This window comes from Canis lupus, chromosome 14 (genome assembly GCF_011100685.1).
Source record: "Canis lupus familiaris isolate Mischka breed German Shepherd chromosome 14, alternate assembly UU_Cfam_GSD_1.0, whole genome shotgun sequence".
In the NCBI taxonomy this organism is placed as follows: Eukaryota; Metazoa; Chordata; class Mammalia; order Carnivora; family Canidae; genus Canis; species Canis lupus.
Genome location: NC_049235.1, coordinates 3483647 through 3510730, shown reverse-complemented (window position 1 = coordinate 3510730; position 27084 = coordinate 3483647). Strand labels below are relative to the sequence as shown.

The following is a 27084-nucleotide window of genomic DNA, read 5'->3' as shown; positions in this document are numbered from 1 at the left end:
AATAAATCTTAAAGAAATAAAAATTTAAAAATATAGAACAAATACTTTTCATTTACTCTGGAGGAAGAATGTTATATCAAAATGGCTGAAATGAAAGCTCATGAAAAACATAAATATCTGCAAATTGGACAAATGATACAGAAGTCAGGAAGACAGTGAGCCTGTTAAGCATGATAACAGCCATGCTACTAGAATAGTTATGGAACATTATGAATTTAGCACAGTTTTATAACACTTTACATACGTTAGTTTATTTAATCCTTACACTCAAAACTTGTAACCTATGCGATAGTTGTGGTTATTACTCTCCTTTTAAGGTGAGAAACTTGAGACAGAGGTAAAGCCCAAATGGTAACAAACCACCAACCAACCATTTTGCCCCATTCCTGAGAATTCGTATAGCAGGTTCATACCATAACATTTACTGAAAAAACACCCCACTTTATGGAAGAGAAGCATACCCTGAGCAATTTCATAGGCCACCTTTCTTGTGCACGCATTATGATTTCATTGCCTGCTAGTTCCGTACCAGATGCTAAGTAGTGTTTACCATCAGACCCTTTTACCACCTCATAGGGGCTGAGGCTCTGGGTCAGAATGACTCAAAGCTACACCTGCTGGGTCCCAGAGCATATTCTGTTCTCCAGCACCAAATCTGTGTTTTGGAAGGACCAACGTGAGTTGGTCCACACGTGGCAGAGGGACGTATGGATTTCCCTTCTCTGCCAGACACCATGAAATGCTTTTCCTTAAACAAGTTGGTGTCCTGATCTTTCAAAGACTTTGTCATTCTAGGAAAGGGGGGGCCTCGTGTGAGGACCTGATTAAAAGACTGCCCTTCCACCTTGATTTTCCGAGCACTGTGACTCTTGAATATCATCTCTCTTCTCCTTTTACTCCGGTCTTTCTTTGTGGGGCCATGCTTCTCCTTCCCTGTGTGTTGATATTACATGGCTCATTCCAGCTGACACATTTTGTTAGTGTTAGCAGACAGATTAGAAGGAGTAAAATCACTGTGAGTGTTGTTTCTCATTCTTTCAGGTCAACAGGCTTACTTTCAAAGATAGCACTCCTTGATTGCTCTGCTTGGGGCATAATTGATCAGTATCCAGTTTGCAGCTTATTCTACATCTGACTTGTTAATTTAACTCACAATGTGCCGATTTCAATATGCACTGTTGGTGTTGTGCCCAAGATCGCGAATCCGAGAAACCACCGAGGAGCCGACACCGATGCAAACACATGAGGGTTTATTTACAAGCTCGAGCTTGGGTCCAAGTGCACCCGACACAGCGGAGCAGGGACTTGGACCCCGAGGCTAAGAGGCGTAGCAGCTTTATAGGGGCCAGTGGCCAATGGGATTGCAACACATATAGAAAGTTGCACAGTCATGTCGGGCCACACGCAGGTGGCCAGTTGAATCACAATTTACCCCATAGTGACCATTTGAACTGGCCTATCACTCTGGTCGGAATTGGCGCGCAGTTCTGGCGGGCACAAGGCGGGGTTACATTGTTATGAGCCGATTTCCGGTAAGGGGGTGCCCAGCGGCTTGACGAGGGTGGGGCAGCGCCTTAAGCAATAAGCAGGTCCCGTGGGGGTCATACAGGAGGTGGCGGGTGTGGCACAAAATGGAGTTAGTTCTGCTCTGCTTGTCCAGGGGTAGAGGATTTTTGTTAAATTTCCTGGGTCCCATAGTTGGCTCATCTCTGAGGGCTCAGTATCTAACATATATATTAAACTGTCAAATGGCCGGCAATACAAGACTGAATAGCTTATAATTTGCTCATCTGAGCCATTAGAACTAATATCTGTAGCTTTTGAATCAAACATACCCACATGGTGATAATTATTCTTTCACTGATCATTAAATATTGTTTAAGGTAAGAATAATTTCCAGTAGTATCCTCATTTGAAAGCCCTGCCTCTAGTACAGCTTTATGGTCTCTGCACAGCACACTGTCTCTCTTGCCGAGTTTTGGGGGCACTCATGAGAATCTTAGGCATTCTTGAATCAAGAAAAGCAATTTTGTGACTTTTGTTAAAATAGCTGTCCCTTTTATGACACATCACTCATATGAGAAAAGAAAATCAGGGTAATATATATTAGTACCAAAATATGAAAAGCTGGTGAATATTTTACCTATAAATCTATACAACCAAATTATAAAGATATAAAACACCTGAAAAACAGAAATTCAACCCACTTTTTTTTTTTTAAGATTTTCTTTATTTATGAGAGACACAGAGACAGAGAGAGAGGCAGAGACGCAGGCAGAGGGAGAAGCAGGCTCCACGCAGGGAGCCCTACGTGGGACTCGATCCCAGGTCTCCAGGATCACACCCTGGGCCGAAGGCGGTGCCAAACCGCCGAGCCACCCAGGCCGCCCCCCACCTTTTTTTAAATAAAACATGGCGTGTTAAGCTGATGATCACAGTGTGCTCCCAGGTTTCTTTATATGTGTTTAGTAAGCTGTCCTAGATCAGCTTAGAAAGTCACAAAAGCACATTTGTTATTTTAAAGATGTATAATTCTGCCAATATAACAAGTGTGGTTAATCCAATTAGTTGCAACACCTCTGCTTTAACAATCTTTAACAGATGCTACTTAGCACACATATGATGAACCTGTGTGAGACTGGTCATAGTTCAGAAAAGATGCCTCTAGATGTCCTATCATCCTTCTGACTTTGCAAGACTGCAAGTAAACTACGATGTAGTGTTTTACAAAGGAAAGATAAAGCATTAATCCTTCATGATAATTTGCTAAATTAGAATTAATTAATTGAAAATGTGCTTAAAATGACAGAAAACTTTATTCTTTGGGTTTTACTGCACTCATAACTTTTCAAAAGATGAAGAAGTAATGGTTTCACTGTACTATTATAAACTTGATATACTTAGAAAAACGAAGAATTTTAGTACAAAATTACCACATTAATAGTTGATTTCAACTTTTAAGAATTGGTAATTGGAAAAATACCACATTACCACATCAACTTTTTAAGGATTGCATTTGATGAAGTAGAAATGACTTTGCATGATATAAGACATTTGTGGGGCTTGGGTTAAAGGAAATGGGGAAGAAGAAATATTAGAAATGGCCACATAAAAATAAAAGGAAGGGCCTTGGATTTCTGGCAAGTTTGAGAGCTAAAAAACCTGGAAATTTTCCCAGTACAAAGTAGTTAGAAATGCTGGATGTAATGTAATAAACTTCCTTTTAAATGTATTGCTGACCTTGTTAGTAAGAGGTCTCCTGGGGATGAAAATAAAGAGAAAACGAAAAACCAGAGCAGTAAGTGGATACTGATACCGCAGCTGCTCAGGGGCATTTGTCAGTTTCAGTAACCAAGAGGTTTGGGTTTTAACAGCTGCATCACTACTGGAGACAGGACCTTGGGCCTGTACAAGAGGGGGATTTTAGAATTAAAACCACCCTGTGAAGTATAGACTTTTTGAAGGGTTGTTAACTGTAGTAAAAGAGTAGAATAGAAATCAAATGCACTTATCAGCAAGGATAGATGACAAGGAAATTTGTCCTGGCAAAGCAAACAATTCTTCTCTAGAAGAATATGCCATAAATTTAGGCCTTGGTTCTTCCTATGGATAAAATTGCCTAACACATGAGTTCACAACCTGAAATTACAGAATGCACAGGGGGATATGTAACCATGAGCTGGAGTCAAGCAGAAACAAAACGCAGTTGAGTTCATTCCCAATAATTTGAGAAATGGGGTTGCTAGTTACAGATTATGAAATGGGCATGTTTCAAACATTTAAAAAATGAAATTTGCATCAAAAACGTAAAAGAATGAGATGCTATCAAAAATATGTTGAGGCAGTCTTGATTAAAAAAAAAGACTTCTAGGGGTGAAAATTTTAATCTTTGCATTAAAAATTAGGTCATGGTTTAAACTTCAGATTAGACACAGGAGAATTAGCAAACTACTAAACAAATATGAAGAAATAATTAAAATACACTGCATAAAGACAAAAAATATAGAAAGTGTGAAAGAGAAGTTAAAATATGTAGGTTGCAGGGCCACTTTGACAAAGGACCACCAGTTCTCTGATGCTCTTCCTATCTTGAGATAGAGTCCACGCGGTTGAAACCGGGCAGTTTTGTGACTGATCCAAGTATATGGTATAAATAACATTATGTAATTTCTGAGGCTAAGTCGTAAAAGGCTATACGGCTTCTACCTTTTTTGCTGGGCTGATTGTTCTGGGAACCCTGAGGTGACATTAAAGAAATCCAATTACTACGAGGCTACAATGTTTTCAGAAATACCGAACCAGACTGAGGGTCCAGTCCCAGATCTTCAGGTCACTCCTACTTGTTTTGTGTTCCCATCTGAGGTCCCAGACATTATGGAACAGTCCATCCCTACTCTGCCCTATTAGAATTCTTGACCCATAGGAATGCCAGCCTGGCACAGTCAGTTAAATGTCCAACTCTTAGTTTTGGCTGAGTTCGTGGTCCCAGGGTCATGAGATTGAGCCTCAGGCCTAGCTCTGTGCTCAGCAAGGAGTCTACTTGAGAGTCTATCTCCCTCTCTTTGCCCCTCCTGCTCATGCATGCTCTCTCTTTCTGACATAAGAAAGAAAGAATTCTTAACCCACAGAATGGCAGTTATCAATAAGTTTTGGAGATAACACAAAAGGTTACCACATACACATAAATGAAATTTCAAAAGAAGATAATGGAAAGAATGGGGGAAGAGACAATATCTAAGGACATAGAAATTGAGAAATTTCCAAAATTGATAAATGTCATGAATCCTTGCATCCCACAAGCATAACGAATTCCAAGCAGGGAAGATAAGAGACCCATATTGTAATGCAGCAAAATACAACTATAGAAGACTGAAGTCAGGGCATCCCAGGTGGCTCAGCGATTTAGCGCCACCTTCGGCCCAGGGCATGATCCTGGAGACCCTGGATCGAGTCCCATGTCGGGCTCCCTGCATGAAGCCTACTTCTCCCTCTGCCTCTCTCTCTCTCTCTCTCTCTCTCTCTCTCATGAATGAATGAATAAATAAATAAAATTAAAAAAAAAAGAAGACCAAAGTCAAAGCTAATACAAAAAGCAAGCAGAGAGGAAAAGAGATAGATGAATTAGCAATGAAGTACAACTTGCACTGTTAAGTACAGTTAGAAGCTGGAAATGTTCTGTTAATCAACAGAAGGATTGATAAATACAGTGTGATACATTACAACAATGAAAAGCTACCCAGACTATCCAACAGTAAAAAATAATTGAATAGGAACTGTGTACCTCAACATGAATCAATCTCCCAAACAGTATGTTTGAAAAAAAATGTAGTATGATGGCATTCATACAAAGTTTAAAAATAAGAGAAACTGTACATATGTCTTTATGTATCCTGTAGTAGTCCTTACATGTATAAAAGATAAAGACCTAGTTCAGAATGATAAACATTAAAAGTCACTCTAGTAGAAAAAGAATGTGATTGGAGAGGACTGCACTCAAGGCTTTAACTCTAATGTTTTATTTTTTTAACTGGATAGTTGCTGCATGAATGCTCGTTATTCTTTGTACTTAAACATTTGAGTATTTCATAATATAATTTTGAACAGGAATAGGAAGATTCAATGAATAGGATGAATAGGAAGCTGTATGACTTCTCCTTGAAGGAAATACATACTTAATCTGAAAAGATTTGGAGGATAGAGATTAATTGAATCCTATTTACCCCTTTTGGGGTTAAGTGAATAGTCAAACACATAGGAGAAAGATCAAAGCAGATCTGGCGTGAAATCAGTTCTACCAGATTGGGAGATTTTTGAACCTTGGCAAGGGGGGAATTGATGAAGTGGATGGAGAGGAGGAAGTAAAATAGGAGATATAGACCCTTATGTTTGAAGTCTAGGGATTGTTTATGAATGGCATATGTTGTTTGATAATGAACAAAGTGGAATTTGAACTTCTATGTCATCAGTGATGCCACTGAAAAATCCTTATATTCTTAAAAATCTTCTGTTCTAATGCATATCTGTCATCTTTTGATGAAGATGACTGTTTTTCATTTCTCAAACACCTGGCAATCACTGTGATTTGTCAACTATAAATGAAGTCTTTATAAGTAAGTATGAAGGGGAATGAGATGGGATGCATATGGGGTGGGGCAAGACTAGAGAAAGACAGATGGGAAGTGAAGTCATTTTCAATCATTAAATTGTTAAGAATGGTGGTCGTGAGGCCATTACGGCCATTTTTATTCTTTCGAATGGCAGTTTGGTCAAATGGAGAAGAATGAGTTACACAGATAACAGCTTCCTTGGAGATTTAACTTGATTTTCAAATCCCTTGGCAAAACTTTTGCTCAGTCTTTTAGTTGGATCTTTCCTTTGCTAATAGAGACTCATTTAGATTATTGCGAGCGTTACAGCATGTGTGTGATGTAGCTGGGAGTTATTTAAAAAATGCAAGAGAATCGCAGAATTGGTAGTACACAATATAAAGCTGAGTTAGGAGGAAACAGAATGTGGTGAGTGATAACTGGCCCACAAATATTCATCTTCTAGTAAATGATTCAGCTAACCTCCATGCCTGCTTTGCCCTCCTTACAGTTTTTTGTTCTCACAATTTGAGTCCTTTTAAAAATTGGATTTATACATCATAATGTTTCATTTGCTTTTTTCTTCACCTCATTTTAATTTTTAGCTTTTTCTGAGTAAGAATATAATCTTGGCTTCTAGCCTGCCTTTGAATTGGCTGTCATTGGGTAAGACACCTACCCTTGATCCACTTAGCTCCAGTGGGTAGGATGGAATCATGCTGTAGAACAAGGTCTCTAGTCTGACCTCATCCACAGGGACCATATGTGGAGTAGCTGTACTCAGTGATAGTGGAGGTCACTGTGTCTCCTCTTTATGCCCAGCTATGTACAACCAGCAGAGTAGGATTTCCGTCTAACCAGCTAGCACAAACTGAGACTTGACAGGGCTAGCACAGTTTTGATAAATCTGTAGGCAAAGAATTGGTACTAAGTTTAGTATTTGGTACTAAGTTTAATGTTTGGCTTTCTCCAGCATCCTTATTGTTTCATATATATGTGTGTGTGTGTGTGTGTGTGTGTGTGTGTGTGTGTGTATTTTTTTTTAAATATTTTATTTCTTCATATATGTGTGTGTGTATAAATATATATATATATATTTTTTTTTAAGATTTTATTTCTTTATTTATGAGAGACACAGAGAGAGAGAAAGAGAGGCAGAGACATAGGCAGAGGGAGAAACAGGCTCCCCACAAGGAACCCCATGCGGGACTTGATTGCCTGACCCAGGATCATGCCATGAGCCAAAGGCAGATGCTCAACCACTGAGCCACCCAGACATCCGTGTTGCATATATTTTGAGTCTGAATTTGGATGATGGAATTTGCCCCTCTCTAGTGTCTCTTAGCTCCTTTGTCCTCCATACTTCATGACCCAGTTACTTTTCTGCAGGCTAGTTGAATTCTTCAGTCTGGCCTTAAAATAAATTCAAGGACTTGTTCATTATTTTAGCTTACCTGGTTATTAATCAGTTGCCAGGAAATGTGCCTTAAAGAGGAAAAAAAAAAAACCTATTGGATAAGGATATTTATTTAACATAAGTATTTATGTTAAATCTTAACATACTAGTGTATGGATCTAGGAAACTGTGTGTGCGTACAGACATATGTAAAATTTATTTTTAAAGTAGGCTTAGAGGATATATTTGCCTTGAAGCACTCTTAAAATAGTTGGTCTATAGTAGTATTATTTAGCATCACTTTACATACCATTGAACTCAAAGTCAGCATCATGATGCAGACACCCTATAATGCAAATAGAAATGTCCTGAGGTCATTGTGTAATTTTATAGGGATCTTCACCAAAGCCAAGAAGGTAGTAAATTTTATTAGCATGATTAACTCTGAAAGAGCTGGCCTTTTTGGGAAGCCAGCTGAAAATAGAACTCTTTGCATAGGCACACAAATATATAGAACAGGCATTATATATGGTGTGTATATATCTACATGCATTTTTCCTTTGATCAACATAACCTTTAATTAACTAGAATGAAGTCTTCCACAAAATGAAAATAGGTCTTGAAAAAAGTGGCAGCAATAAAACAATACCTTGCAGCTTTCTACTTTGAGTCCCAGTGGATTAGTGATTTTACTTTACATTTGAAATGACAGTATAGTGATGATTATTGTTCCTTTGGGACAGATAAGAAATGGTGCCCAATTTTATTAGTCATTAGTATTCTGTGCTATAAGCAGTATGGGAAGCTCTGGAACTAGAAGAATATGGCCTAAATATATATTTTTTTAAACAAGTAAATTATCTTTCAGTATCAGTAAAAATGTCGTGTGTCTGCCTTAGAAAAATAAAACCTTCAAACGTAATTTAAATTGTCTGTCATTTTAAACATTTCAGAAGACATAGCCCCATGGTCCAGGCCCATTTTTCTTCGTCAGAAGATGGTTCATTGTTTCCTGGGTGAAAGTTTTGACATTTATATTATACTCTGAGTACTTGGAAACCAAGGAATGCCAGTTCTTCTGGAATTGAATAATGATATCTCCTTTACCAGTTGGGCATTTGCAATATTCTGTGTACAGTCTGAAATTGTGGAAAAACCCTCTTTGCTTACATATTTTTGTCATAATACTTTTTATTACTGTTCTTGTTACATTGCTCTTTATTGCCATCCATCTTCATAGTTTCTTCCATATGCATTCCAGTCTTTCTCATCCCCACATGTATTGCTGTAGGTCAAATGGTTAAGAAATCCAGTTTTGAAACTCCCTTTTGGTCTCTAAGTAAAACAGCCCACACCTCCAGCTATATCTTGGTAGAGAATTCTAATAATGAGGTGAGTGTTTGTGACCATACTGAAAATCCTTCCCTGACCATGTTGAGCTCCCTTCCTGACTGTTCACCTAGCTCCGTTCCCATCTCGTGACTCTAGCACACTACGGTAAGGGAGACTGAGCAGTCCTGTGGCCAAGTCCTCACACACCAGTCCAGTCTTGAGAGCTATGAAGTAATAAAGACTTTTACTTCCAGTTTTCTTAAAGAAGAGAAAAATCACTTTTTAAAATTCATTTCACAGCAAAACTTTATTTTTTTAAATTTTTTTAAAGATTTATTTATTTATTCATTCAGAGAGAGCGAGAGAGAGGCAGAGACATGGGCAGAGGGAGAAGCAGGCTCCATGCAGGAAGCCCGACGTGGGACTCGATCCCAGGTCCCCAGGATCATACCCCGGGCTGCAGGCGCTAAACTGCTGCGCCACCAGGGCTGCCCTCACAGCAAAACTTTATTAAAGATCCTCTTTTTTTGTTTTCTTACTAACATAGTATTTATTTGTCTTCCTCTGTCAAACCCTGAGCCAACCACTTTCCCCGGGCTGCCTGGGGAGATTATAGGGCAGATGAGACATGAGAGGAAGACCTATGGAAAGTGGACATGGCTCTGTCACAAGGCGAAGAGGAAGAGAAAGGCCACCATCAGACAAAAGAGGCCCTTGGCCTTCAGGTGGGCAAGGCCCAGAATGGAGTAGGAGAACAGTTGCTTCTGAGAGGCTTTGCCAGCCTAACCAATGATGAGGCTCCCAAACACAGTCCCAATTCCAGCCCCAGAGCCAGCCACCCTTACCGTGGCAACCCCAGCCCCAGTGAACTTGGCTGCTGTGTCACTGTCCCTTGAAATGGCACTGGGATGGACATTGTGTGTAGGAATAAGTGAGATCAAGCGCTGCCAAGATGCTGAGGCTCTGATCTGTCATCTCGGGTGGTTTTAGCACTACTGCAGACAGTGATGGGCTCAGCAGCTGAGAGGTGCTCCTGACCAAGAAGGGGGTGGAGACTAACTTTGCACAGGCCTACATTTCAGGGGACAAGGGGCCCTGGCGGGAGAGCTGCTCCCTGTTCAGAGAAGACAGAGGGCCTGGGGGGATATGCGGAAAGAGCAAAAGGAAGCTGTAAAGATCTGTTTTTTTCAAGAGTTTTCCGGCAGCAACTTATCCCTCTTTTAGAAATCAGTATTTCTTAATAACATTGCCACCGAATTAATCTTGTGTTAAGCATTTGCCACGTGTCGGACCCCATGCTAACCACCTTCAAAGCACAAGTTTTACTTTGCAAAAACAACCCCATGTGATGTGCCCTGTTGATATCTTTGTTGTTTTGGAGGGGGAAATTGAGGTTCAGAGACTTTAAGTAGCATGCCCCTCATTACATGGTGAGGAAGTCATTGAGTCGTGCTTCAAAGCCAGGCATCAGAGGCCAGAGCTTGCTGTCATGACAGTCAGATGCATTTAAATCAGTAAAAATGTGTGTCATGCTGTCTGTGTCCACACACTGAGGATAAAAAGAGAGACAGCCATGCTCAACTCAGTGTCGGTAGCCCCTAAAAACGAAGGGTTACTAAAAGGGGGAGGTTGGGGATCCCTGGGTGGCTCAGTGGTTTAGTGCCTGCCTTTGGCCCAGGGCGGGGTCCTGGAGTCCTGGGGTCAAGTCCCACATCGGGCTCCCTGCGTGGAGCCTGCTTCTCCCTCTACCTGTGTCTCTGCATCTCTCTCTCTGTCTCTCATGAATAAATAAATGAAATCTTAAAAATAACTAACTAACTAACTAACTAACTAACTAAATAAATAAATAAATAAATAGAACGGGGGTTGTGTTAGAAGAAGGGAGAAGTAGGATAGGAAAGCACAGAGAGGGTCTCAGAGAAGGCTTTAGCGAAAAGATGATTTTTGAGGAAAGTTTCAGTGGGTGTGACCAGATTGTGTAGGGTTGTTCAAGGCCATAAAGCAAAGGTAAAGGGTTTTCACAGGGTGACCTCTGCACCACCATCATCTCATCCCCTAGGAGGTTGTTAGAAATGCAAACTCTGTCCTGCCCAGACCTATGGGATCAGAAACACTAAAGGTCAGGCCCAGCAGTTTGCATTTTTGCAGATCCTTACAGATGATCCTGATTTGCGTTCTATTTTGAGAACCACCATAAATGCTCAGAAGGTGAGAAACGCATGGCTTATTTCAAGAGTTTGAATATTATTTTCACTTCTCTCTTGCAACCAGAAGGAATAGAATTGTGTCTTTTTCACACCCAACCTTGCCTCTCTCTGGCCCAATAGTATTTGGGCAACCCGGGTAGCTCAGCGGTTTAGCGCCGCCTTTGGCCCAGGATGTGATCCTGGAGACCCAGGATCCCGCGTTGGGCTGCCTGCATGGAGCCTGCTTCTCCCTCTGCCTGTGTCTCTGCCTCTTTCTCTCTCTCTCTCTCTCTCTCTCTCTCTCTCTCTCATAAATAAATAAATAAAATCTTTAAAAAAATAATAAAGGATGCCACAAATGGCTCGGTCAGTCACACACAATGTATTCATTTAATAAAGATTTATTAAGCACCAACTTTGTGTGTTTACTGCTTGAGGAAATTTATTCTAAGCACTAGTCTGGAATTGGCTGCATCAGAATCAGAACCTAGGGAATCTTAAGAACAGACCATATTTCTGGGTCCCATACCTGGTCATTCACACGCTATAGGTTAAAGCCTGGGACCTGGCAAGCTAGAGTTTGAAAGCCCCCAGGGCAGTTCTGATGTTCCCTTAGGGCTGAATGATAGATAAAGAGATGGTCTTTACCTAGAGTAGTTAGTCTTCTTACTTATCTTTTGTCATAGTCTTTGCTTCTGTTTTTCATTATCTTTGTTCTCTTTCAGAGAAGCAAACTGGCAAGGGGCACCAGTGGCACAGGCAGTTAAAAGTCTGACTCTCGTTTTCAGCTGAGGTCATGATCTCAGATCCCAAGACTGCCTCCAGCATCCAGCTCTGTGCTCATTGGAGGGTCTGTCTGTCCCAGGCCTTCTGCTCCTTCCCTGCCTCAAGCTAGAGCAAGGTGCTCTTTTGCTTGCTGTCTCAAATAAATAAATAAATGAAATCTTTTTTTTTTTTTTTTTTAAAGCAAACCAGAAGTGAAAAAGGGAGATGATGGCTTATTTTAATGCTCAAAGAAGAAGAAGGCACTTTAACATAGATTGTTTTATTTGACTTTTACAGTTCTGTGGGGTAAATACTATTATTCATTCTCATTTTCTTTTTCCATAAAACATTGGAGGTTATAAAATCTTACATGAGGTCACACATCTAGTTAGTGCTACAGTATGGTCGAAAACCTGCAGCTGTGTAACTCAGGAGCCCACATTTTTTCCCCTAATTTATCCCAGTGTACTGTAGAAATAGAAACCCGTTGTTTTAAAAATGTGCTGTGCTTAATAACCACATATGTGTTCAGTTTTAAGAACAAAGAAAACTTTGATTTTATTTTTTCCCTGTACTCTGTGGATCAGTGCCTTTCCATGTAAAGAAGCCTTAGGCTTTTTTTTTTTTTTTAATTCATTGCGTATAGTTTTAAGTAGTGATTTCATTTTTTGAGTTGAGACTGTTAATCTTAAGGAAGATGCATGAGTATATTGTACAACTGTATTTTTTAGCACTATACATTATATATCTCTTAAGCTTCTGAAAATAGCTATTAACGTTTAGCAGGCATGTTACTCTGTACCAGGATCTCATGTCTGGCTTTCTTATTTCCTTCAAGTACATTGACTATTATTTTTCTCTCTTGCTGTTTTTTGAGGCCATATATTTAGATTTCACATAGGACATTAAAGTTTGGAGGCTGGTGGTTAATTTATTTGTGGGTGTCGTGTGTCTATAAAATGGAAAATAAAAATAGGGTCTCGATAATAAATTGGTCATTAAGAGCAGGCAATTGCTTTACCCGTTTGATGCCACGCTTATAGAATTTCTAACCTTGCAACAAACCTTGAAGTTGCTTTTTTTTTTTTTAAGATTTTATTTATTTACTTATGAAAGAAACAGAGAGGCAGAGACACAGGCAGAGGGAGAAGCAGACTCCCTGTGGGGAGGCCTAATGGGGACTCAGTCCCAGGATCCTGGGATGATGACCTGAGCCAAAGGCAGATGCTCAACCACTGAGCCATCCAGTCATTCCCCTTGAGCTTCCTTTTGAAAAGTATTGTTACTGCTAATTAGTATCAACATTCACCTTTTATAAATGTATGCAAGGGTGAAATTACACCACACACACCTTAAAGAGGCTATTGTGAACTATATTTACATAGGGATATATTACACTTACTTAGCCTGTGGAAAGTTTCATACTCAAACTCTTCTGTGTCTTTGGGGCACCCTTCACCTTAGCCCCTCAGGCAAAGTGATGATCATCCCTCAGGTCTTCTCTGTAGAATTTGATTTGTCTGACCATTTCTATGCTGAATCAATGAATAGGCTGAATTATTTCCTATAGTGATTTATCCAAGTGTGTGTCTTCTCTACTAAGGGGAGCTCCTTCATAGGACGGTCTCTAGGAGCTCTGGCACAGTCTAAAATGTTGCACATCCTCTAAATGTTTGATTTTGGCTTAATAAAGAAAGTTTTTTCTTTGCCGTTGCAGTGGAAAATGTACTAGAGCAATTGATTTTGCATTACTAGTTGTGAGATACATACTATGACTCTATTTTTAGGAAAACTGAGGCCCAGTGTAGCTAAAAAGGTTGCTAACGTCATATAGAAGGTTCCCTAAATTTAGTCTGACACTATGTTCATTTGTCTTTCAATCCTATATACTTTTCAATAAACCAGCATTTGCCAAACTCTGTTGCACAAGGCACTAGGGCCCCAGGAAATGTAACTGCAGTTATGGCCAGTAAGGGAAAAAGATAGCATTTGGTGGGAGGGGGGAAATAAAACCCTTGGTTAAGTAAAATTTAATAGGGTTTTTCTTTTTACTGCAGGATTTTTCTGAACTGTAATGTGCTGAAGTGCAGAGTGCCAGAAAGATTGATACAGCATGCAGTATTTTCCAAAGTTAGGTGTCAACCCACTTTTTAAATTTACTCTTCTCTTAGGGAGACTTCTTTTTTTTTTTTTAAAAAAAAAAAGATACAATTTAGAGAAGCTGTACTAAATGAATTCTGTATGATGTTGATTCAAGTTCTTTATACCAAAGTCATCTTGACTTTGTGTGTGAACAAAATAAAGATATTGGTTGTGGACTCTTTTCCTGCGTTTGTCTCTCTGATTCACTCTATGAGTTTTGACAAATTCCAAAAGTGCAGGAAATTGTTTCCATTTATTCATTGATAAAGAGGATATCTGGGGAGACACATGGTCAAATACTCAACCTTGGAATTCCCGATTTTGAGCTGTAGTCCATTGTTTCACTAATTGGTCCTAGTCAAGATGTGTATGTCAGATAATGTTGTAACAAATAACAATGGACAATACAATACCCATTCACTTATATTACTCAATTTATATTTTATTGCCTGAAGTCCAGTTGGCTTGGTGATTGTTTTTTATATGGAGACTTAGTTATCCAGCGGGGTCCAAGGAACATTGCAGGGACCAGTCTTCTGTTATAATTTATTTGTTAGTTAATAAAGGGAAAGAAACGGAATTCTTTTCTGCTGTTAAGTACTAACATAGTAGGATCTGTTTTCAGAGAATTTAACTTGATCAATTTCAGATCCTAGGCTTCATATGAATTGAAGTTTAATTACAAGAGGGTAGTTAGAGGAAGTTGTAATTTCAGAAGGACACCTCTGAAAGCAAATAGACTGGATTTAGAGAGAGAATCCACAGTACTAGTTGTAAACAGAAAGAACCCATTAGTGTCCAGGATAATCAGTAGAAGGGAGTATTACTGCCATCACAACGTGGAATTCGTGATGGTGGAAGGGACAATTGAGTTTTTATAGTTTCCTCAAGAGACTAAGTAGCTTAATTTGGTTAAATGTAGTCTGGAAAAGAACATCCATACAAAATAAACACAGTGAATTTGAGAATGAGAATACCAGGCCTATTTTAATTTTAAAAGGAAGGGGGATTAGCATGGTAGGAGCCTAACACCTGATGGGAGACTCCACCATTTTCTAGCTTGATGACTTTGGATAGCTCTCTCTACATTTACTTAAAATGAAGTTGACTATGACTATAGTTCTATGATTCTAAGCTAGGAATGTAGAAGAAAGTAAAAGTAAACATGTCTTTGCAACTGATTTTTTAGTTGATGTATTAGAATTATCATAGAAGGACTAATTTTTTTTCTTTCAGTAAATATTACAGATTTGATCATCTAGTTGAATTTATCTGTAAAAATGCTTTAAATTTTTTTGATATAAAAAATGCCACCAGTGCTCCAAATAGTCCCCCCTCCCCTTGGGCTTGAGTTTTGGGTTTTTATTTTATTTTTAATTTAAATTCAATTTAGTTAACACATAGTGTAGTATTAGTTTCAGGGGTAGAATTTTGTGATTCATTAGTTTTCTATAATACCCAGTGCTCATTCCATCAAATGCCCTCTTTAATGCCCATCACCCAGTTACCCTGTCACTCCCACCCCTTCCCTCCAGCAGCCCTCAGTTTGCTTCCTATAGTTAAGAGTCTTGTGGTTTGCCTCCCTCTGTTTTTATCTTACTTTATTTTTCCTTCTCTTCCGAACAGTGGTTTTTTTTTTTAAATCTTCTTTGGAATTACCTTAGAGCAAATTTAGGGACCCAAAAATTAAGTATAATTGCTTTATATATTACTCTATATTTATATATATACTTAAATGTATTTTATGTGTATGTATATACACACATATACTTTTGTAAAATCAAATTATTACCTAATTTGTTTACTTCTTCATTCATTAGACTGAGGTTTAAATGATGTTAAATGGTCCAAGAAAATCTTTAATAATCAAAGATATATCACTGTTTCATTTTTTAAAGGCAGTTTCTGAAGTAGAATATTTTTAACAGTGGCAGCAGCTCTGAGGCACATATCTTAACATCCGTTGGCAAGTATTTTGGAAAGACTCTTATTGGGATGCTGACCTTATCATCTATTTATTAAAAAGAGCAATTATAGCATATTCTTACCTGGTTGGAGGGAAAAAAACAGAAAGGACCAGATAAGAAGACAATTTGAGAATACAAATGTGGAGATGTATGTCAATGAAAATAAACAGCATCTAAACCTGCATGTGATATTCCACGAAAGGGTTAAAAACACCTAGAAAGTCATAATTTTCCAAATTGAATTTTTCTGAGTAATTAAAATGTATCCCTAGACTTTAGAAGTCTTTCATTATTTGAATAGCTCTTAAACACCCTCAAAAAGATCAGTGCAGAATATAATAGGATTGCATAATTCACAGTCTGTGACAGGATAATCTGAATTGGAGATAGGTTAAAGCATACTACCTAAAAATTTTTAATGAACTTGAACATTAACACAATTAAACAAGATAAACCAGATCAAAAGCTAACAATCAAATTTTTAGGTACCATTGAAGAACTTGTTTCCACCAGGGCTTTGCTATGCCAATTACACATGTGATTTATTTGTGTATTATATTTTCTACTAGATAGCACTTAGCTAGAAGCTCCGCTGCATTTATAGGACTTTAGAAATGATGAAAGCTTTTTTAAAAATAAACATGTAGTATTCACCTGGCCTTTCTGCTAATGTGTGAATGGACTTCCCTCCCAACTAGTTTGAATTATCATTTGTATGACCACCATGTGTATGTATGCATGCAGATTTGTGTGTGTGAAAAATTATACATGTGTATACCTTTTTATTAGTTCCATTTGCCTTAATATAATTCAATTATTATGATGAACAAATGTAGTTAAACTATTTCCAGCATGGTACCTTCCTTCTGCTTTATTAAGAATTTACAAATGGGGGGATCCCTGGGTGGCGCAGCGGTTTAGCGCCTGCCTTTGGCCCAGGGCGTGATCCTGGAGACCCGGGATCGAATCCCACATTGGGCTCCCGGTGCATGGAGCCTGCTTCTCCCTCTGCCTGTGTCTCTGCCTCTCTCTCTCTCTCTGTGACTATCATAAATAAATAGATAGATAGATAGATAGATAGATAGATAGATAGATAGATAGAATTTACAAATGGGGCAGCCCTGGTGGCTCAGCGGTTTAGCGCTGCCTTCAACCCAGGGCCTGATCCTGGAGACCCGGGATCGAGTCCTGAATTGGGCCTCCTGCATGGAGCCTGCTTCTCCCTCTGCCTGTGTCTCTGCCTCTCTCTCTCTCTCTCTCTCTCCCCTAAAAAAAAAAGTCTTAAAAAAAAAAAAAAGAATTTACAAATGTAGTTTTATCAGTTACAAATGCCTACTGCAGGGCAGCCCTGGTGCCTCAGTGGTTTAGCCCAGGGCGTGATCCTGGAGATCCGGGATCCAGTCCCACGTGGGGCTCCCTGCGTGGACCCTGCTTCTCCCTCTGCCTGTGTCTCTGCCTCTCTCTCTGTGTCTCTCATGAATAAATAAATAAAATCTTTAAAAGCAAAAACAAAACAAATGCTTACTGCAGTGGTGATAGACACACACATGGGTATGTTTGTATTTATATTTATACACATGTACAAGCTCCTAGGTCAACATTGGACATAGCTTTTTATTGACTAATGAGTGTACAGATCAACACTCCCCCAAAGACATAGGAGTCACATAAAAAAAGATTAAGTTTGAAATAAATTTAATAGTATATTTTATTTCATCCACTACATCCAAAATACCATTTTGTTCATCTTAAAAAATAAAACTGCCAGTTATTTTACCAGCAAAAAATGGGTGTATTTGGGAATAGCAGAGAGTTGCAGTCAGGGACAAGCAAGCTGTGACAAACCATAGGCAATTCTAGACAAAAAAGGAGAAGTATACTCTTTTGTAGAGAAAATAGGGTAGGAGACGGGCTTCGGTAAGGCTGTTATAAACAAAAAGCTTATTGAAGTAAACTGGGAGTTCCAAGTATAGTTGTTTGTTGGCTGAGTTGTGATTGTCTCTCATTGGCTAGGTTGTTCCTAGGGAAGAGGAAAGCCTGTCTTCTTCCTGCTGAGAGAGTTAAGAAATTTCTTTGCCCAAGGTGCTTCTCTTCCTGTTGGGTCCCTGAGTAATAAATGCTAGGGCATGAGTGCACCCCCTGCTGGCCTCCATTCTAAATGAGATTTCCTTTTATTAATTTTACACAACTCCCAACTTGTAATTAATATAAAAATTGTAAGATATTTTACATTCTGATTTTTATACTTAATACTAGAAACCCAATGTGTATTTTATACTTAGAACACATCTCAGTTTGGCCACCTGGGAAGTGCTAACAACTGCCTGTGGCTTGTGGCTACTGTATTGGACAGCACGGGGTTGTCATCAATGTGTACATGCAGTGTGAGCAGCAAGGAGGTTGGTGACTTCAAGAATAATGACGTTAGGATGAAATCAGATCATTCAACAGTTTCTCCAGTAATCACTGCTACACACACACACACACACACACACACACACACACACACACGGTAGGGAGGGAAAAAAAAAGCAAAGAAAAGACAGCTTTCTAATTATACGTGGACACAAAGACTGTATGCCAAGAGAGTTGCCTGAATTATTTCTTCTTGTTTGCTGACAGAAACAACATTTTTTCAAATTCAGAATAGGATAAGGACCACAGAAATTTCCAGTCCTTGCTGATTCCTTCTCTGATTGGGGAAAGAAAAGCCTGCAGGCTTCACACTTCTGGAGACCTGCAGAGATGGGAAGCCTACATTAACATTCCTATTGTGGGGGGCAGGGACCAGAGCTGCTCTGAGGGGAGGTGCCCTTACTTGAGTAGTTTGCTTCTCTGAAGAGATTGCAAATGGAAGTTTCTGCAACTACAGATGCTCAGGCCCGATTAATATGAATGTGAAGGGCGTGTCCTAGTCCCTAGAATGGGCTACATAAGCAGCAAATTTTCTTTCTTTCTTTCTTTCTTTCTTTCTTTCTTTCTTTCTTTCTTTCTTTCTTTCTTTCTTTCTTTCTTTCTTTCTTCCTTCCTTCCTTCCTTCCTTCCTTCCTTCCTTCCTTCCTTCCTTCCTTCCTTCCTTTCTCTATCTCTCTCTCTCTCTTTCTTAAAAATTTTATTTATTTATTCATGAGAGACACAGAGAGAGGGAGAGGTAGAGACACAGGCAGAGGGAGAAGCAGGCTCCCTGCAGGGAGCCCCATGTGGGACTGGATCCCGCAACTCTAGGATCACAACCTGAGCCAAAGGCAGATGCTTTAACCGCTGAGCCACCCAGGCATCCCATCAGCTAATTTATTTCTCACCTTGTGGAGACTGGCAGTCCAAGGTCACCATGGTGCCAGTCTCCTCAGGTTCTGGTGAGTTCCCTGTTCTTCACCTACGGATGGCCACCTTCTTGCCATCAAAGGGTAGAGAGAGGAAGCACTGATGTCTGTCTCTCTTCATAAAAGAGCCCTAAGTCCCTCAGGAGACTCCACCTCCATGACCTTATCTAAACTAATTACCACCCAAGGATCCCCACCTCCAAATACCAGTACACTGGAGGTTAGAGCTTCAACCTATGAATTCTCAGGGACACAAACGCCAAGTCCATCACTGCTTTCCTAGCTCAAGTGTGTTCTTACACTATTTTGTGGGTACATACTCACTGGCCTCCTTCTACCTGTTTCTTTTTTAAACCAACATAAAATTGAAGCCAAGAGACTCATTTAGCATATAATGAATTATCAGGTGCTTTGAAGGATTTACGTTGAAGCTTTTACTGATCAAATGATAACTTACACCACTGTTTAGTTAATAAAATGACCCCCCAAAAACTCCATTGTTAAAAGGAAACAAAATAAAGTTGACCGTGAAATACCAATTAATTTGATTAACAGCCTTCTATTTTAAAGTACATTATAGAAATCTGTTCATTTTTTTCCCCCTCAACTCTGAAATGCTTATTCCTGAAAGCTAATGTTACCATTTTTATTTCTGGCAGGTATAAGGACTTGACATTTTGAAATTCTGAAATTCTGGCTATCTTAAGGGACAGTGGATAATTACTTAGATAATGGAATAATATAAATGATACTTGAAATTTGCATGGTGCTTTATAGTTCATATTATTTATAAAGTGCTTTTTTGAAATACTCAAGATAGAACCTAATGAAAACCCTCAGACTCAGAGAAGTTTGGGGATAAGGCCACCCAGCTGTCGGCATGGTAAATCCTGCTTCTGACTTAGAGACCCCTTAGTTCTTCTGTCAGAATGCAGCAGAATCTTCTGATTTATAAGAATCACATGAAAAAGAACACAAAAAAGTAGAATATATGGTCAGTACAGGAAAAGGAGTTCTTCGTAAGTGACTTGGAAACTAAAACAAATGATGATTTTGAGGCTTGTATCATCACAAGCTCTAATTGAGTTGTTGAGGGAATCCCTGGGTGGCTCAGCGGTTTAGTGCCGCCTTCAGCCCAGGGCATGATCCTGGAGACACGGGATCGAGTCCCACGTCAGGCTCCCTGTGTGGAGCCTGCTTCTCCCTCTGCCTGTTTCTCTGCCTCTCCCTCTGTGTGTGTGTGTCTCATGAATAAATAAATAAAATCATTTAAAAAATAAATAAATAATTGAGTTGTTGATACTGAGTTTGGCAAAGAACAAATATTCTGGTTGGCTAGGTAGGGACATATTGACTGAAAGGATTAGGTAGCTTACTTGAGCCCTAATAAAAGATAACGAAAAAAGAGGACCTGACTTTAATTGACACTGTTTCATGGAAAAAGGCAACCAGTGTTTTTATTCATTTACTGATTGAATATTTATTGAGCATTTATTAACTTCTAGAGAACAAAGACAAGAAAGAAGCTTAAATTCTGGTGGGAGAGAAGTTTCTATTTCATTGCAGGCATCATGCTGGGTTTGATACTCTTTCAAAAGTCCGACGACAGCCTCTGCCATTATCATATTTCCAATTTAAAGATGAAGAAATTGAGTCTCAGGAGGTTGCCTAATATTACACAGCCAGTAAGCATCAGGAATGGTAACTAAACCTTGTTCTGTCTGACCCGTTTACCCCATAGTTCCACTACTATACCATCTCCCAATTCACCCTTTTTATGAGGATACTTTGCCAAATGTCAGCATTAGTAATATTAGAGCCCTTAGGTTTGCTCATCACTCCCTTGCTTTTTTTCCAAGCAGTTATTTTGTAGTACAGGGCTTAGCTATGTCTTCAAAGGAAATTACATGTGATATGTTTAGTCTGAATTGGTAGCACAAATGACTACTTCCCCTCAGTAACAACAGGAAGACTCTTAATGGGCGCTTATCTTCAGAATGTGATTCTGATAAGCAATTGCCTCTTTAATAGTGTAGTCTGTGTAATAGCAAAGGACAACCAATTATAATCAGGCACTGTCTGCCAAGGTTGACTTTTGGCGGTGGTGCCAGAGAAACACATAGATTTTGTGAAGGGACAGAATTCGGAAGGTGACATCAAGGGAGAAAAAAAATAGATAAAAAGGAGGCAAGACAATTTCCCACATCCTGATCAGCTACAGTGAAACATCTTGCAAACTGATGATCAGCAGCAGCTTGTCGCTGTGCTCTGTCCTAGCAGGTTAGAGTTGGCACCTGCCAAGTGGTATCATCCTCTTGTTTCTTATCACACTAAGGTTTTGACTTTGTCCGGCCCCAGGGAAGGGGCCATAATCATGTTTAGTATGTGTTTGGCCAAATCCCAGACTAGTTGCTGGGAGGTGACATCTCTTCATTGCCTAGGTGAACTTAGCATTGTTTTTAAGATTTCCTGCGGTGGAGTCATCACTACCATCATTCATTTTCTGTTCCCTTTGCAGAGAGATGTGAAATCCTAGTGTCATGGTGGAGAATCTGTGGCTCTTATAGCCTCATGGCCTTGGTGCCACTGTCTACCTAGCTGTGAAACCTTGGGCGCGGGACTTATGTCTCTCTATTTTCTCATCTGTAAAATGGGGATAGCAATAGAACTCACTTCATAGAATCTGTGAGTGAAGCACTTAGGCCAGTACCTAGCCCATGGTAAATGCTACATGTATTAAGGACTGTTTTTTTTTTTTTTTTTTTTTGTATTAAGGACTGTTACTAGGATTGTTGTTTTTACTGATACAAACATCTTATCATGCTGTACTTAAATTGGTCACCATTGTTTTCTTAGCACCATATGGCAGGTGAATAGGAACATTTACTTTTAGATTCCTAGTACTTTGCCTATGAATGTTGACACATTTATATCAGCCATGGAAGACCTTGTGAATTTAATAAAACAATGCATGGAGGAGTAGTGAGGCACGGAGGATACAGTGTGTGGTATTTTAGTCAGTTGAGGACGCAGTAACGAAAATACCATAGACTGGGTAGCAGATAACAGCAATTTACTTCTCACAGTTCTGGAGACTAGAAGTCTGAGATCAAGGCACCAGCGGATCTGTGGCTGGTGAGGACCTGTTTCCTGTTTGCAGGTGCCCTCTCTCTTGCTGTATCTTCACATTGCCAAAAGAGATCATCTCTCTCATGACTCATGATGGCACTCATTCACTAGGGCTCTACCATCAAGACCTAGTAATTTCCTGAGGTCCCAACCTCTAAACAACATCACATTGGGTTGTCACCATGAGTTTTAGGGGGACATAGCATTCAGTCCCTGGCGCTTGGGAAGAAGAGCAGCAGAAAACACATAGGTGGCTCATATCTCAGGTAGGTATAGACCTTGGGAATAGGCTCATCACCTCTGCATCTGATCTTGCAGGTGCCTACCTGTGTCTTTCCTCTTGTTCACAGCCTTGAGTCAGTGTAGCTGCTGTGACTCATGTTGTATATGAGGGATTTCTCAGTGCTGAGACAATGGGGACATGGAAACCAGTTGGGACATAAATCGGTATTTGCAGATATGAAATGCTACTCTCAGACCTGTTGTTTACCTTCAACTATTTTTACTGTGCAGACAAAGAAGGCAACTGCTATTCATTTCTCTTTTTTTTTTTTCTTGGTTTTGCTTTGATGCTATTGCCACATGCTTTGTATTTTCTTTTGTATAAGTAGTCCTAAATCAGGTAACTGTGTCATGTTAGCCTTAAAATTAAACAATGTCAGGCTTAATTTTCTCAACAACAAAAAGCAAAGAAGAAGAAGAAAGAAAAAAGGAAAAGGCATCACCACCAGCATATCAAACATTTTACAGAATGAACAGCAGACAGGGATACATTAATAAGCACACTATTCGTAAAGTGGAATCCAGTGGGTGCCATGCCATACCCAGAGAACAACAGTGGTAGAAAATAAGCTGTGTCATTTTTTACTGACTTGTTCTTTCGGTGATTGAGGCATTTCATTGCACAACCAGGAAAATAATAGGTTGCTTTCACAATGGGAGAAATTTAACAAATGCTCAGTCGTTCACCTACATCATCACTGTCGTTGGCAAGAGCTTTACTATATGATATTGATGCCTTGCTTCTTTCTTATTGCCGTATTCTTTTCAGATTCAATCTGTCTGCAATGGGCCACTAAACATTTCAATTTGCTACCTGTAGAGCTGGATTGCAATGTTCAGGCTGAAATGAGAGAGAAATGGATTTAGTGAAACTCAAAGTAGAGAGTTTCATGGATTTTTGAAGAAGGAGGCACAAACTGAAATCCACAGATAAGATACACGTGATCACTTTTGAGTGGCTCAAAGAAGCACATGGTATTCAGTGATTCAAGGGTGTTTATAGGGAAAATAGACTCAACTGGATATTGATAAGACCCCCTGCAATTTGAGGAACACAGACTCTGCTGGCTTGGGCTCTGCTTGCCTATAGTCAGGGCCGTTATACTAGCCCTTGAATACTTCTAATGCTGTGCTCCTTTAGGTGTTCTTAGGAAACTCAGCTACTAAAGAAGAAGGTGGAAGTCCAAATTATTTTCTGGCCCAATCAAACTGAAAGGATTTTTATTCCAGAATTGGAGGAAAGGTTTTCTGTGCTTGGCAGGTTTAAAGGAAGATAACCTGAGGACAAGCTGACTGTGGAGGAGTGAAGAGCCAAGAGAATCACAGACAACTGGAACAAGAGCCTTGATTTTACTGTGCCTGCAGCCCTTGCCACCTTTGGGACTTACTGTATGAGAAAATAGACTGTCTTACTGGTGCTGCTGAAAGCATACTGGTGGATAGATCACCTCGAATGGTTGTATTCCATAGTCTATTGTACATTCATGTATATGGTATCACTTTAGAAAACCATCCTGTAAGTTAGCAAACACCATTGCCATCTTAACAGAGTGGAAACGAAGGATCTAGTTAGTGGTGAAGTGACTTGTCTAAGGATTAGAGTTCCTCATCTTTGGAATGGAACTCTCACTCTCTTTACCATTCATATCATATTTGCTGTCAGAATGTAAAAATACTACTGGACTACAAAGAATAGTACTGGATGTTAACTTCTACTCTGTCACTGTAGGAGTTATAGAGAAAGACATCCCGTGTCTGGGCCTCGGTTTTCTCTTCCTTGTCATGGAGTAGATTGTGTCTGTGGATCTCCAGTTTTTTTGGTATAAACCTGATTGCATTAATGTGTTTTCTCCATGTTTGTGTTGTCTTCTCTCAAAATCATCATAATATTCACAAAAGAGCAACAGTTTCTTGCCAGGTTGTGTAAATAGAGGAAAGCTAGAAGGCAGAGGATAGCAATTATGGATAACTTCACACTGAGCATTCTTGGCTTTGGAATGCCAAGCCAGGTGTTTGGGGACTTCAGGGGCCTAAATTGTCCTCCTGTTTCTTGCTGCCACCCCTGAATGCACCCAATTGGAAATGGTCTTTCTTCACCTGAGTGTAGATTACAAAAATGGATCTGGTCTGTGACTCCTTTCCCTGCTGACCCTAAAGTAGCCATGAAAATCTTTAATGTTTTCCAGTGATTGAGGGGGAGTGGGGTAAGTGGAGTGGTAAGATTGAGATTCAACAAATGAAAGAGATCCCAGGTTAAGGATTAAAAGGAAAAGTTAGACTTAAACATAAAGGCCCCCATAGTTTAGGTGCATTTGGGGACTTAATCTTTTCTTTGACCTATTCCTGCTCTTCTATATTTTTCTTTTAATTCCTATGTTGCTTCTTAGGGACTTTCTGACCTAATTAACTGTGATGAATTCAAAGATTCTTCTTACTTTTGCATCTTGTGTGTTGTTTTACCAGACATTGCTTGCTTGCCTGTCTTCTTTTCACTATTAGGGTCATTGGGGCAGGATGCAAAAGGGAGGGTCTTAGGGTGCCAGAGCCTTTAATTATTTTATTTGGGGCAGATTGGGTATTTGTGGTACAGACACATGACAGGTAACTTCTCATAGCAACTCTTAGTCTAGAAAGCATATTTCTTCATAGGACAGTTAATGTCAAATAGCCATATTATTTCTGTTGAAATTGGAAGCACCATTTCTAGGTGATGCACAGTCATTAAAGCATTTAGCTTTGCCTTGAGTTACATAGAAAGCATACCAAATCCCAATCAAGATTTTTTTTTCTTAAAAACATGGTAAGTTCTCAAAGACTATGTGTTAGAATACTACCTTGAGAGGTTTGTCCTAACATTGATAGTTATTAAATATCCCTTTCTACAAGCATTCCATTCATTCATTCATTCATTCATTCAGCAAATAGTTATTGAAATCTTCCTGTTGGCAGAGCACTACTAAGTGCTGGAGACAGAGCCATGAAAAACTTGGCACTGCACTCTACTCTCAATATGGCAGAAAGAAGGAATTGAACAAGTGGTTGCAAGGGCTTGTTAGAGAATTGGAACACCTGTGCATGGGAGCAGCTCTTGTGTGAACACAACCTATTTATAAACGTGGTCTTAGAGAATTTTGAGAGAAGAGAGCACATCTTTGGAAGGATCTGTGAGAGAAATCCTCCCTGATCACTGTAGAAGTATACAGTTTTGCACATCTGGCCTTGCCTGTTAGACTGGAAGACTTAAAATTATTTTTAATATAGATCTGATCTCCCGCTGTAAAATATTAAAATATCCCTGATTGAAGCTTTCTCCTAGAATATTTCTGTGTAATTAGTTTTTGAAAAAATATTAGTTCTAGAAAATGTTATTTAAAAGTAGATTTCTTCATTTGCCAATATTTCACACAACCTCTGTGTTCCTTAGACTCAGATATAAATAAAGAAACAATAAATTATTTTTTAGTTCATTTTAAGTTGGGTGACTTGTTTTAGGCTTGATAGCAAATTATTCTATTTGATACTTTCCAGAGATTTAGATTTGGCTGTTAAAAAAAAGAAAGAAAGGAAGAAAGAAAAGAAAAGAAGAAAAGAAAAAAGGTGGAAAAAAAAAACAAGAAAAAGAGGCCCAGACGAGATGAATTGTTAGAATTTCTGAAAGGTTCACTACTCTTTCTTACCCTTTCAGGTGGCTAATGCCAGAGAATGAAATCAGTAAAATTGCCCCTTTCTGTGTAACTCAAGGTCGATACTGGTAAAAGAACTGAAAATTAAGTGAGCTTTATAATTTTACAAGTGATAGGAATCATCTCCTTTTAAATTAGCACTATTCATTTAATAACTAAAGAGTTGTTGTATTTCTCTCATTCAGTTGTAGAAGTTTTCTCTCTTTTAGTCTGGTTCATTCATCAAGGCCCAAGAAGACTGTGAGTATTCTGTCCATGGGAACCCCCCCTTCTCCCCACACCATCTGGGAAGCTCTCCATGGTCTTCTCCCCATTCCCTTCTGTAGTTCTGTATGATTTTATTATAATATACCACTTATAAATCCATTTTTTTGTTATGTTAGGAGCTCCTTGTATCAGAACAGTGTTATTGTAAACCCAGGGCCCAACACAGGGCTTAGCATATACTGGGTGCTGATATATATGTGATGGTGGATGAAATGTGGCCCTCTGAGGAACAATATATGCATACATTCTTATACACATACAGCCAACAAATATATATCAAATGCTGTGTGTTCAGGGTTGCCCCTCAGTCTGTTAAAGGTGCTAAATATATAGGGTTTCTCCCCCACGTTTGGGAAGATTAAAATTTCAATGGAATCTACATGCATATTGGTAGACAAGATGCCTTAACTAATGGTGATATATATCAAAGATGTGCTTTGTTCAGATGCTATGGTTTAGAGGCTCAAGGATCCCACTTCAATAAGGAGAATCAGAAACTTTTTCATAGAAAAAATGGGATTTTTAG

The 27084-nt window shown here is 39.2% G+C and overlaps 1 protein-coding gene and 1 pseudogene across 6 annotated transcripts in view; one reads left to right on the top strand and one right to left on the bottom strand.

Moving 5' to 3' along the window:
* EXOC4 (exocyst complex component 4) overlaps positions 1-27084 on the top strand; it is a 744112-nt gene that overhangs the window by 391575 nt on the left and 325453 nt on the right. Inside the window, exon 11 of one of the 6 annotated variants that reach the window (XM_038556473.1) lies at positions 23870-24323. The exons of 3 other annotated variants lie outside the window; for them this stretch is intronic. In XM_038556473.1, coding sequence (XP_038412401.1) covers positions 23870-23885 — 16 coding nt within the window. In that variant the 3' untranslated portion in view covers positions 23886-24323. Of the gene's footprint in view, positions 1-11725; positions 11895-13822; positions 13935-23869; positions 24324-27084 lie in introns of those variants that run through there. 2 more of the 6 variants (XM_038556471.1, XM_038556472.1) reach the window with 2 other exon arrangements.
* Positions 9480-9891, bottom strand: LOC102153093 (annotated as a pseudogene).